This window comes from Oscarella lobularis, chromosome 8 (assembly GCF_947507565.1).
Source record: "Oscarella lobularis chromosome 8, ooOscLobu1.1, whole genome shotgun sequence".
Classification (NCBI taxonomy): domain Eukaryota; kingdom Metazoa; phylum Porifera; class Homoscleromorpha; order Homosclerophorida; family Oscarellidae; genus Oscarella; species Oscarella lobularis.
In genome coordinates this window covers 1,056,989-1,071,159 of record NC_089182.1, presented here as the reverse complement: position 1 = coordinate 1,071,159, position 14,171 = coordinate 1,056,989, and the positions used below count along the sequence as shown (strand labels likewise).

Below are 14,171 nucleotides of genomic sequence, written 5' to 3'. Positions count from 1 at the left end.
CCTAGCCAGTCCCGTCAACTTTTTAATGGAATTCATATCGACAGAGCCCATGTTGAAAGTGATGACGGGCCCGTCGGTGCTATTTGTTCTCGTTGCAAACGTTCCTGACAAATCTCCGCGAAGAGTATAAGAATAGCTCGATGGTAGCTTATCTCCCGAGACGAGAGTAATTTTCGTCACGTCCATCGTGCTGACATTGACAGTCTCAGTAAAGGAGAGCACGAGTAGTCCCAAGCCATCCATATCCAAAACGAAAGACTCCAACTGGGGTCGGCTAAGGTCTTTGGTGAAATTTTGCACTTGCTGTGGGATGGTTCCATTGGCCAGCCAGTTGTAGTTCATATCCTGCACGGTCTGATTCGTCATGGTGACAAAAGTATTGTTTTCTGATGTTGCTAGTGTGGTGAGTTTCTTCAGCTCGTTCAGATCCTCGTTATCTAAGGAGATACGAAGAATGGCGGCATCGTCCGACAAAACGTCACTGTTTTGCGTAAAGTTTAGCGTGTACGTTGTCAGAGGAGAAGCGGAGTCTTGAAACGTAACTTGCGTAGGATCGAAAGACGACGAAAGCACGGTCTCGTCAAAGGACAGGATCAGAAGCGACGAATTCATGTCTAAATCAAATGAAACCAACGTCGGCCGCGTTTGATCTTCAACGTAGTCCGATGCATTAATCGGCATTTGTTCGTAGATAGGGATTAGCCTCAAATCGACCATGTCTTTGGCGGCACTCGAATTCGCTACCAGAAAAGTAGTTTCCTTTGAAATCGCAAGACGATTCAGTCTTTTCAGCTCATTCAGGTCTTGCAGAGTAAGTAGAATCCTCGCTTCAGGCGGATGACCGCTGACCAGTACGGGTCCATCAACAATTCCCCCGGTTAGAGTCAATCGCTGAGTTGACTCGTTACCATTAGAATGCGAGCTTTGAATAGTTAGTGACTCGACCGTTATAGCCTGCACGGTTTCGGAAAACGTTAAGAACAGCTCGCCACTGTCGACGTCAAGCTCAAACGAATTGAGGCGAGGACGAGTCTCGTCGCGTTGATACTGATTCTCTAGTAGAGAAACAGCGTTTTGCCAAGGTGGAAATAGAGCGTTGCCTCTCATGTCAGACACCAAAGCAGAGCTAGCATTGATGAAGGTATTCTCAAAACTGCTTCCGAGGCTCTTTATGAACTTGAGCATATTTAGATCCTCCTCGCTTAGCACAACGACAATCACGGGACCATCGCTGCTGAACGACTCGCTGCTGATAAGGGTATGTTCCGAGTATGCCACCGACACATTCGCTATCTCCATCACATTGGACTCATTTCTCAGGAATAGGTTTTTGTTGATATTCAACGTCTTGCTGTCCACTGTCTCGGTGAAAGTTAACGTCAGCAGTCCTTTGTTCATGTCCAGTTCAAACGCGCTGATCATTGGCCGGGTAGTGTCATTTGTTACAGATCTAGCTTTCTTGGCTTTTCCATCTTCTATAGCGACGACCGAATTGTTATTCATATCAAGAATTAGCCCGCTGGAAAAGGAAATAAAAGTGTTCTCTTTCTCGGTGCCAAGCAATCTCAGCTTCTTAATCTCATTCAGATCGTAGTGAGACAAATTCAGCATTATAATAGTGGAATCATAGACGCTGGAAAAACCACCGGTGAGTTGGTACGCTTGAGCGTCGCTCGCATTCAGACTGGTGTTTCGTAGAAGCGTGATTTCACTGGCGTTCATCGACGAGACTAGCATCGTTTCGTCGAACTCTAGGGTCAATACGCCACTATCCACATCGAAGTCGAAATCTACCAACAATGGCTGTGTGCTGTCTTTAACGAATTTCCGAACTTTCAGAGCCTGTTTCGACGAAATGGCAACAAGCCTATTGCCATTCATATCTAGAACGCTACCCTCGGCAGCAACCAGATATGTTGTATTTGGTGAAATAGCCAACTGCCTCTGGTACTTCAATTCGTTAAGAAATTCCACTGTGAGTGCGACTTCGATTCGATAGGAGTCAGTAGAAATGATCGTTCCACTCTGCGAAGTAAGATCAAGTGATTGCACGCCACTTTCGTTGGCTGCGTTTTGAATGCTGAGATTGGCCAAATTCACAGACGACGCCGAAACTGTTTCCGTGAACTCGAGAATCAAACTTCCTGTGTTCATGTCCAGATCAAAATTTTTAAATTCCGGTTCAATCGTGTCTTCCGTGAAATTTCTCACTTGCCAAGATTTTCCGTTCTCGATTGGAACCACGAAGTTGAAATTCATGTCCCATATGGTCTTTTCAGTGAAACTCAGGAACGTCGTATTACGAGACGTAGCCAAGCCTCTCATCTTTTTTAACGTATTGATATCCGTAAAGCCAAGATCTATCTTTATTTCGGTACCATCGGAGCTCGTAGAGAAACTTGCCAATGATAGCGGCTCTTGTCGTAGAGTCAGGCTATCATTCGATTCGCCGAAAGCCGCGGGTCTGATCGTCATTTCGCTGACGTTTAGCGAGCTAACACTGACCGTTTCTGAGAAAATAAGCAGGAGGCTTGCAGAATTCAAATCAAGATCAAATGCGTCAAGTCGAGGCCTGACGTTGTCTGGAACAAAAACGGCAACTCGAAGAGCCAATTCTCCCAGAAGCGGCCGTACTTGATTTCCGTTCATATCGGCAATAGCCGAGCTTGAAACCAGCAGGTACGTATTATTAATGAATGTTGCTAGTCCTCGAAATTTCTTCACGTAATTCAAATCATTCTGATTCATTTTAATGTCGACGATCACTCCGTCCGACGTCAGCAGTTTTCCGGGCTGCAAAATTCTAGAAAATTCAGCAGAAGGACCGTTCACTAGCCGCAAGCTGTTCATGACTATTGAGCTAACGTCGACGGTCTCAGAAAACGTCAACGAAAAAACTTCAGAAGTAAGATTGAGGCTGAAGGAACGTAGCTCTGGATTGGTTTCGTCCTCGGTGTATCTGCTCACTCCTTTAGAATTGTTGTTCGAAATTTCCGTGATTTTGTTCCTATTCATGTCTGAAACTAAGTTAGTCCCGTGAGATAGGAAAGTGTCGTTATCACTAGTTCCAAGATACGAAAACTTCTTGATAGCATTTAGGTCAAAATCACGAAGATACAACACGATAATGGTCGTGTCATTCGAATCAAAACTGCCTCCAGTTAGCTCGTAAAATGATCTTGAATTGTTCAACGCTACAGAGCTGTTTAGCAGCGTGATAGATGTAGGCGTGAAGGACGAACCGTTAACCGTCTCCGAGAAGTAAAGCGTCAAAGCGCCAGAGTCGACATCCAAGTCAAATTTCACCAGATAGGGGCTGGTAACGTCTTCGGAAAAGTGAGAAACTCTAAGAGCAGAATTATTTCCAATCGGCAATACTTTATTTCTCTTCATGTCTGCAATGGCGGAAGAGTGGAGTGACAACCACGTGGTGTTTCTCGACGTGGCAAGAGGAAACTTCCTTTTAATTTCATTCAAATCTGACGGACCGATGAAAATCTTTACCAAGGGCGTATATAGATCCGCTGATGCAGTCAAACTGTCAAGTCCCAGAGTGTGGTAAGTTGGGTCGATTTCTCTACCCAACTGCACTGTAATGTCACCCACGTTCAGCGAACTAACGTCAACCGTTTCGCTGAACAAAATTGTCAGTTCTTCGAAATTGACAGAGAAATTAAACGAGCGCACTTCTGGTGAAGTAGTATCAGCTGTATAATTCTGCACCATCCTTGCCGTTTCTCCGCAGTCGAGGCCAACGACAAAGAGTCCATTCATATCCTCAATCGCTTGGTCATCGAGAGTCATCCAAGTCGTACTTCGTCCGGTCGCTATTTTCTTCGCTTTTATGTCGTTGTGATCTCTGTGAGTAAGCCACAGGCGAACGACAGCTCCGTAATGGTGAGGAGTCGTCCACTTTTCTGCACTTCCATAATCGCCACTGCCGCTCCCGCTCGAGCCAACGTCAACGCTTTCGTAACTGACATTCGCGACGTCGATTTCGCAACCACTTAGACTGTGCGAAACGCTGCAGTTTTCGTCGGCGCTCAATGCAATTCCAGGACAACGAAGAGACGAAACATTGACCGTTTCAGAAAAGAACATGGTCAATAGACCCGAATTCATATCCAACTGATACTTTTGCAGGAAAGGGTGCTTTTTGTCTTCTAGAAAGTTCGACGCCCGACGAGCTGCTCCGTTCGAAATGCTCACCACTTTATTGCCACTCATGTCCTTAATGGCATCAAGCGACATCACTAAGTAAGACGTCACGCGGTTGATCATTAGACGATCTATTCGTTTAATTTCATCTAGATCGACACGAGAGAGAGCAACGACGATTTCTCGTCCGTTCCAACTGGTCGTGCTGCTCGTCGTTAGTCGAAGACCGATCCTCGACCGTTTGGCGTTTTGCATTGTGATTTCACTGACATCAAGACTCGCTGCATCCATTACTTCATCGAAGGTTAACTGAATCCAACCGGAATTCATGTCTACAGAAAATTTGAGCAATCGCGGTCGCGTGGTGTCGGGAATAATGTCACTGGCGAGCAAATTGGCTTCAAAGGATGGGTTCGAATTCATGTCTTTAACGGCATCGCGCGATAACGTAAGATTTGTTAGCAGGAAATGAATAGGAAGACATTGGGTAGCCACACGGCCGAATCGAGAGTACCCGAGCTCGTTCATGTAGCACTGCAGGTCGACAAGACATTTCGCGACTGCCTTCAAGTAAGAAACATCGTTCGAGCAAGCGGCGATGGCATAGCCGTGATTTCCAACGGTAATAGCATTTCCGTCAGTATCAACGGGAGGAATTGGATAGTCAAAAAGAAGCTCTCTTACAAGTAATTTAATTTCGTCTACATCGCTCTGGTGCAATTGAAGACGGACAGACGGAGAATTTGATTCTAAAGACAGGCCATCGTACTGCATAGTGTACGAGTTGATCGACGAATGTATGGTCAGTCGGTCGTATGCCACGCTGCTGACATTCACTGTCTCATCAAAGGTGATGCTCAGCACGCCGCTATCGGCATCGAAAACGAAGTTAAGAGAGCGAGCTCCTGTAACGTCTTCTTCGTAGCGCTCGGCCTGCAGTCCGACAGGACGAGGAGAATTAAGGTTGCCGTTCATATCTTTGACTAAGCTTGCCCCGACTGTCAGAAAAGTGTCATCTCTCCTTCGAGCCAATCTGTCTAATTTCTTCAGTTCGTTTAGATCGTTGCGACCAAGATTTATAATAATCACTGTGCTGTCTGCGCTGTGGCTGTAGCTGCCATTTTCTCCGCCGGTCAACGTCAATGCCTGACTTCCCGATAAGCTGTAGTTGGTCTCCTGTAACGTTAGCTGACCCACATTCAGCGAGTCCGTCAAAACAGTTTCGTCGAACGTCAGAGCGAGCGTCCCATTTTCCACGTTCAGATCAAAGCTCTCGAGTTTCGGCGACGTTACGTCCTCGTAGAAAGCGTACGCTTGCAAAGGTTCGTTTCGAGCAATCGCGTTTCCATTCATGTCGGTAAAGGCGCCTGTAGAAAGACTCAAGAATGTCCTCGTCAGGTCATAAGCTACGTTTCGCAGTCTTTTCAGTTCATTCAAATCTGAGTCGAGCAAAGTAATGCTGACGACTGTTGAATCGTAGACGGTCACGTCTCCTCCCGTCAGATTTAGGCGAGTACCGCCGATATAGCTGTCCTGAATAGCGATTTTATCAGCGACTGTAGCGTTCGCCAGGATTGTTTCAGAGAAAGTCATTTCCAAGAGACCGTTGTCTAAGTCAAGACTGAAATTTCTCAATACCGGCGCTATTCCGTCACTCGTATACGTCGTCACATTGAAAGTGGAATTGAATGCCGAGGGAACGACGGGGTTGTCATTCATGTCCTCAATCATAGCACTTGTGAAGCTGAGAAATGTGTTTTGATTCGACGTCGCAAGATCAGTAAAGAATTTAATCGCATTCACGTCCGTCTCGCCCAAGGAAATTACCACAGCGGGATCGTCCTTAGTGAGAGCTTCCGTTTCAAGCGGCAAGCGTCCAGGAGTCAAACGGTGAGAATTTCCACGTCTGTTTGACGTAGACCAAACTGTTATTTCCTCGACGCGTAACGTTTCTACTCGAACGGTTTCATCAAAGAACAGTTCCAATTGCGCATTGGCCAAATTCATATTTAGATTGAAAAACTCCAATTGCGGGCGCTTGGAATCAACAACGAAGTCCGTGGCTCGCAAGGCAGACCGATCAGAAATCACCTGAACCAAATTCCCAAACATATCTCTTATAGCAGAGGCTCTAAGCCAAAGGAACGTGTCATTAGCAGACGTGCCCAGATCTCTCTGCTGCTTGATCCAGTTGAGATCGTCTCTGCCAATGTCAATAGTAACAACGGTTCCTGATGCACTAGAAGTCTTCGTGCCGGAAACAGACGTGAGTCTGCGACTAAGACCCTCATATAAGGAGTTGGAAACGTACATTTCGTTGACGTCGAGAGTCGAAGCATTAACTGTTTCTGAGAACGTAAGCTCGATTTTTCCGCTGGTCAAGTTCAAGTCGAATCGCTCCAGTTTGGGCGCCGTAGAATCGGTTCTATAAGTCAAAGCAGACTTGGCTTCGGATGGTGAAATGGCTTCGACGTCTACACCGGCCATGTCTCGAATCAATCCAGAATAAATTGATAGAAACGTCGTATTGGCTGAAATTCCCAAGTTTTCGATTCTCTTGATTTCGTTCAAGTCATTCGGTCCGATTTCTATTTCGATGATAGAGCTATTAGGACTTCTCGTAAAGCTCTCTCCCTCCGTTAAACGTAGATAATCTTGGCCTAACTCATTGAGAATATTCGTCTTCTGCAGAACAAGTTTGGACACATTCAAAGTCTCAGCGTTGACCGTTTCCGAGAACGAGAGAGTAAGAAGACCAGCGTCGGAATCGAAGGAAAATGACTCCAAAAACGGAGAACTGCTGTCGCCAACATAAATTGCCGCTTTCAGACCATTTCCGTTCGTAATAGCAACCAAATCTTGTCGGTAAACGTCTTGTACTGCTGCGGCACGTATCGTCAAGTACGTATCATTAATACTCGTCGCTAAATTCGGGTCGAATTTGATAGCATTCAAGTCATCTATACTGAGAAGAATGTCCAAGAAAAAACCGTCGGAGCTACTGGTGACGGAACTCATCAGGGGGTAGTAGGCACCCGCAGTCGGCCCATCCTGCAGAACAATACCAGTCACGTCCAAACTAGCCGCGGACACAACGTCAGTAAAACTGAGTCGGAGCACGGCTGCGTTCATGTCTAGAGAAAAGCTCGCAATAGACGGTTTGGTTGTATCGGGAACAAAACTGCCCGGTGTCAACGAAAGAGGACTGAAAGGTGGGATTTCATTGACGTACAGTCCAGCCATGTCGGTGATTGTATCTCCCGTTATCGACAGATAAGTGTCCATGAAGCTGGTTCCCAAATTTCGGTGCAACTTAATCGCTCGTCTGTCCGGTTCAGAGAGCTGCAGTCTCACGACTATCGTGCCGTCCGTCGAAGTCTCCTCCGTCGTCACTCCGCCACTCAGTGTCACGTTTTGACGTCCGATACCATGAATCGTTATCTGCTTGGCGTCCAGCGCGGTGACGCGCACCGGCTCGTCGAAGGTCATGATCAAGACGTCCGCACTCAAATCGACTTGAAACGCCTGAAGATTCGGCTTCGTTTTGTCAACGGAATATCGACCGACTCGAATCGCTTCTCCGTTGGGAATTTCGACAAGTCCCAGTGGAGAGCGCACCGTCATATCCGTGAATCCGTTCGCGTCGACACGAAGAAACGCGTTTGCTTGATTCGAAGCGAACTCTTTCGATTTAATGGCGTTCAAATCGTCGTCGGTGAGCTGAACAAGAACTTGCACTAACGTTCCGTTGGGAATCGTAGCCGTTCCGCCGGTCAGTGTCACCCAATCCGTGGCATTTTTCTCGCCCTGGAATCGAAAAGCGGACGGCACAAATGACGACGCCAAGATCGGCTCGTCGAACGAAAGCCTCAGCTCGCCGTTGTTCACGTCTAGATCATAAGCAAGAAGCCTTGGCGGAGTTTTGTCGTCGAGAAATCCCGCGGCGAAAACGGCGTCGCCGTCCGGAACGGCGTTGACGCCATTTCCATTCATATCGAGAACCGAATCGGGCTCCAACGTCAACCAGCAGTTGTTAATATTGGAGCACACTCTGTTGTCCTTTTTTATAGTGTCCAAGTCCTCTTTAGTGAGTTGCACTTGAATTGTCGTGCCGTTTTCGCTATCCGAAGAGCCTCCTGTCAGCCGTATTCTCCTTTGTGCATTGCGGAAGAAGCTTTGAACAAAAATTCCGGTGAAATCGAAAGTGTCGACGTCGACGGTTTCAGAAAATTCCAGAGTCAATCGGCCAGTGTCTAAATTCATTTCTGTAAACCGGACGAGGGTCGGATTCGTTGTGTCTTGGGTAAAATATCTCACTTGCTGCGCACTCTGATACGACACGTCAATCAATTCGAGTCCCGACATGTCTCTAATCGCCGTTTGTGGAAATGCCAAAAAGCAATTGCTCTCTAAGCGACAGAGTCCTTCTTTCTTGATAGTATTCAAATCGTCGATGGCATATCGTACGGCGAGATAAGGATTATCAGTGGCGCTGTAAATTCCGCCAATCAGTTGATGTACGAAAAAGTCACGATTCTCGTCCGACAATTCGCTTCGGTTGGCAATCGCCTGAAAAACCAATTGCTTGCTGTCAAACGACGACACGTTGACCGTCTCGTCAAAAAACAAGACAAACTGTCCCGCGTTGAGATCAACGTCGAAGTGAGTAAGAGTGGGCCTCGTTGTATCAAGGTATAAAGCAGCAGCTTGTTTTGCATCAGAAATTGGTATTAGAACGACGCTGTTTTTGCTGACGTCCTCTATTGCTTCGGCGGTTATAGAAAGAAACGTGTCGTCCACCCCCGTAGCTAGATTCTCCTTTCTCTTCAGGCTATTGAGATCGGTCAGGCTGAGAGTGACCTCTAACGTCGTGTGGTTGCGATTTGAAACGGTGGCGTTGGTGAGCCAGTAGTAATCCGTCGGATTTGCGCGTAGATTCTGCAGACGCAACTGGTCGATACGAAACGTTGGAGCCATGACGCTTTCACTGAAATTCAGCAAAATAACGCCGGTGTCTAAATTGAGTGAATAGCTGAGAAGCTGGGGCTTCGTGAAGTCTGGAGTAAATACTTCGACACCGAGCCCGTTGGACTCCAATATAGGCACCAAGAAATTGCTGCTCATGTCCTGTATCGCTGAAGATGATAGCACGATAAAAGTGTCGTCCTGGGAGGTAGCCAATGGAAGGATTTCCTTGAAAAGATTCAAGTCAAAATCTGTCAAATTTACAGAAATCACAGGATCATCTTCCTTTGACACGTACCCTCCGGTTAATCGATAGCGATAGGTACCAAGTCCGAATTCCTTTTCGCTCTGTAGTATGATCTCAGACGTATTTAACGTTGACGCATCGACGACTTCATCAAACGTCAGTGTGAGCAATTCCTCGGTAAGGTCCAAGTTGAACGATGTCAGTGTTGGCGGCACTTTGTCTTCCACGAAAGTCAAAACCTGCTTTCGGTCGTCGTCGGCGATTTCTATCACGTAGTTGCCGTTCATGTCTCGTACGAACAGCGAAGACAAAGTCAGGAAAGTATTTGACGAGTTCGTCGCCAACTCGCGATATTTCTTGATGTAATTTAAGTCGTCTTTGCTAAGCAAAATTCTCAGTGTAGATGAGTCGGTTAGATTTTCTTCAGAGCGATGAGCTGTCAACTGACGTCGCCGTCCCGGAATCAAGCCGTTATGTACTGAAAGTTTGGTGATGTCCAACGACGCTACTCTAACCGTTTCCGAGAAACTGAGAGTCAACGTCTCAGACGACAAATCGAGTTCAAAATCTCTCAAAATTGGTTGAGTCCGATCCGACGTGAATAGCCTGGCCTGAAGAGTGTTATTGTCCGGTATAGCAACGACGTGATTGCCCCTCATGTCGACAATCAGATTGGCACTTATAGCCATAAAAGTACGAAATTGCCGAGTAGCTAAAGTGCGGATTTTCTTTATTTCGTTCTGATCGAACTCCGTCAAATGAACGATGACTATCGTCGAATCATTAGTTGCAACTCGACCGTCTGTCAAACGATATCTGCTAGTGACGTTCGTCGCCACTTGACTGGAGTGAAACACGACATCGGTTACGTTCAGCGAGCTCGCATCGACCGTTTCGCTAAATTCGAATGTCAGCAGTCCGCCGTCCAAATCCAAATCAAACGCCCGAAGTTCTGGAGAAGTCGTATCATCCGTAAAGAGACTGACTGGCAGAGCGTTACTACTGCTAATTGAAACAACCGGATTGTCTTTCATATCGACGATGGCTTTGCTAGTCAGCCAGACGTGGACGGTTGCTTTTGAAACGGCGAGGGAGGAAAGCCGTTTGATTTCATTTAAATCGAGCGGAGCAATTCGTATTTTAACCTCAGTGCCAAAACCATCAGACGTTCCAGTCTCCGCATCGAGGCCCAGCGTGTGCGCCTCTCCCCCGTCTCTTCTTGCTTGCAGAGCGATAGAACGCACTTGAAGCTTCTCCCCATTCGGATTCACCGTCTCCGAAAAGCGTAGCGTCAACAAACCCGCGTTCATATCCAAATCGAATTCCTGCAGTCGAGGACCAGTAGTGTCCGGCGTGTACTGATTCACTTGCTTGGCGCTGATTCCGTTTTCCAACGGCACGACAAGTCGACCCGTCATATCTTTCAGAGCACACGACATTATAGAAAGCCAGGCGGTCATTCTCGACGTCCCTATCTGTTTCCTCTTAATCTCATTGAAATCCTGATGCGTGAAATTGACGACGACGTAGACGCTATCGCGATCCGCGGGCACGCCGTAATCAATCCGAAGTTCGCTGCCGCTGCCGCTGCCACTTCCGCTCCCACTCATCATCGCCGCCAAGTAAGTTCTCGTCAATGTGCCGTCGGTGAGAACGTGAAACGGCGACGCCAGCGTCGTGCGGTTGAACATCGCCTGGAGGATTATACATCGGAAATCAATAGTCGATATGTCGATTGTTTCGTTGAAATGCAGGGTCAAGTGGCCTGTGTCCATGTCGAGGTCAAATTGATCTACTTGGGGTCGTATGGTATCGTTTGCAAATCTGAGTGTCTTCATGCCTTCAACTTCGTCGGCAGGGTTTCCATTCATGTCGTTTATCAAAGAGGGCCGGATAGAAATGTAAGAGGATTCGGCACTAACGAGGAGAGTGTCGAGGCGCTTGATTTCGTTTGAATCTTCGACAGAAAGCGTAACGACAATGACGTCACCATTCGCGCTGTAGGTTACGCTGTCGACTAGAGAATAAGACGTTCCTCCAGTAGTGGAATTTCTCAGGGTGATGCCACTGGCGGCGAACGAAGAAGCGTCAACTACTTCACTAAATATCAACGTTAGAGAGCCGGTAACCATGTTGTTCATGTCGACTGTGAATGCCAGGAGAACGGGATTCGTTTGATCGTAAAAAAATCTTTGGGCTCCTAGCGTTATTTTCGCAGCCGGTCGCGGATTTTCGCTGAGGTCTCGAACGCCTCCGACGTCTATTGTCAAATAGGTATTGTCGATTTCAGTCGCAAGATCCGTCAGAAGTTTAATTTCGTTCAAATCTCGCAGGCTTAGTTGTATTTCCATCACGTGCGAATTTTCGCCCAAAGGTTCGCCGGCTTTTAACGAGTACGTCGTTCCATTGCCAAGAGAGCGACTTTGGATTGTAAAAGAACTCGGAACGTACGACGAGAAGTCGACAGTTTCATCAAACGTCAACGTGAGGATTTCACTGGTGAGATTCAAAGTGAAGTTTCGCAGAACCGGTCCCGTAACGTCGGGCTCGTAAACCGTCACTTGACTCGCATTTCCTGGCCCAATCGGCACGATCCAGTTATCGTTCATATCCTTCACGGTATAGTTAGTCAAAGAGAGAAAACAGTCGTCGCGTTCTCTGCACAGTTCCGTGAAAAACTTGACTTTGTTCATATCCGTTTCTCCCAAGTGAACAAATACAGCTGTAGAATCCGGCGTAGCGCTAAAACTTCCCGCAGGAGGACGTCCAAGCGTGAGGCTGTGTTGTTGGACAGAGCCGTTAGCTGACGCGAACGACTGCAGCGTAATATGTCGCACATCGAGCGACGAGACGTTGACAGTTTCGCTAAAACGCAGAGCGAGCAGAGCGCTGTTCATGTCCAAGTCAAATTCGCGAAACTCGGGCCGAACCAAGTCTTCGACAAAGACGGTCACATTCAAGGCCTCGGTCGCATTAACTGAAGCAATAAAGTTGCCGTTCATGTCTCTAACGGTCGTATGTGTCAGCCGTAAGAACGTATTTTCATTGCTCGTCCAAAGACGTGGAAATTCTTTCAGGTAATTCAAGTCTTTATCGGCCATTTGAATGATTAGGACTGTGCTGTCGTTAGATTGTAAAATTCCACCAGACATCTGTCTTTCTTCATCTCCAGGTCGTCCGTTTTGAAACGTTATCTGCGTCAAATCGAGCGTTCCAGCCCTTACCGTTTCCGAGAAGTAGAGAGTCAGCAATTCCTCAGAGAGATCGACATCAAATCCTGTTAAACGTGGCGGTGTTTTATCCTCGATAAAGTCGTCGACCGTCTCGCCAAAATTTCGTTCGATTGGGGCGTTTCTGTTTCGGTTCATGTCTCTAATTGTTTTATCGGTCATCGTCAGATAAACCGTTGAAGTGGTCGTGGCAAGTTTGTCCAAACGTTTAAGTTCGTCGAGGTCGTCGGAGCCCAGCCAGACAACAACAAGAGTTCCGTCGGGACTTGCCGTGTAAGTTCCTTTCGGAGATAAGCCAGGAGATAGCATGTGCCACTGATCAGCTTTCGTGAAATTTTCCGCGTTTTGAATCGTAATTTGTGACACATCCAACGATGTCGTATTCACTGTTTCGTCAAAGGTCAAATTCAGAAGACCGGCATTCATATCGATAGAAAATTCAACGAGGACTGGAGCAGTAAAATCTCGGATGTAATCAGAGACGGGCAGGGCATTAAAAGCAGGTTCTTCGATCAGCCAATTTCCATTCATATCACGCACAGTCAGATTCGTTGCTGCCAAAAAGGTGTTCGTATTCCTTGTTGCGAGATATCTCAGTTGCTTAATTCTATTCAGATCAATCGGCTGAAGGGATATTTGCACTACTCTCGCATCGTCCACGGTGATAAGAAAAAGCTCTTTGAGAGTGTGATATTCGATGGAATCGTTCTTATTTGCGTCACTTTGCAGCGTTAACTCGGTCACCTGAAGAGTCCTCGTCGAATCGACCGTTTCAGAAAAATTCAGCGTGACAATTCCCTGGTTCATGTCCAAATCAAAGCTAATCAGCTCAGGTCGGATAAGATCTTCGTGAAAGTTTCTCACTCGTTTCGCTTCGCCGTCGAGCAAAGGCACGACGCTGTTGTTATTCATGTCTTCTACGGTTCGGTAATCGAATGACAACCAGCTGTTGTTCGCCGAGCTTCCTAGTCCACGTAATCGTTTAATTTCATTTAAATCTTCGAAACTGAAATAGATTTTCAGAACGGTAGAATCCGTCTGAGAACTCGAGCCTCCTGTGAGTCTGTACGACACACTGCTGGAGCGATTGTCTTGCAATATGAGCTCCGTTAAAAGAAGACTCGAAGCTTCTACGGTTTCAGAAAACGTTAGGAGAAGTTGCCCTGTGTTTAGATCCAGGTCAAATGACTGCAGCGTTGGTCTAGTCTCATCTTCTTCAAATCCACGAACAGGTATTGCATTATCGATGCCAATTGCTGTCAGTTTGTTTCCATTCATATCTAGGACAGTCCCATAAGCAACTGAGATAAACGTGTTGTTAGAATCTGTAGCAAGATTTCGATAGAATTTAAGCAAATTCAAATCCGCTTCAGAAAACCGAAACAACGCCATGAGACCATCTTCTTCGGTGATAACATCTCCGCCTGTCAAAGAAACTGTTGAAGTAGCGTTAGAAGCGTCGTTCTGCAATGATATCAGTGTCAAATTTAACGACGAGATGTTGACTGTTTCTGAAAATGTTAAAACTATTTCGCCTGCATCTAGGCTGATGTTGAATTCTTTCAATTCCG

General features: G+C 46.7%; 1 protein-coding gene across 2 annotated transcripts in view; it reads right to left on the bottom strand.

Moving 5' to 3' along the window:
* The window catches only part of LOC136190237 (uncharacterized), a 47,524-nt gene that overhangs the window by 18,284 nt on the left and 15,069 nt on the right, over positions 1-14,171 (bottom strand). For both annotated transcript variants that reach the window (XM_065978336.1, XM_065978337.1), the window contains exon 3: positions 1-14,171. This exon is cut by the window's left edge and continues 18,284 nt beyond it; it is cut by the window's right edge and continues 14,766 nt beyond it. In XM_065978336.1, coding sequence (XP_065834408.1) covers positions 1-14,171 — 14,171 coding nt within the window.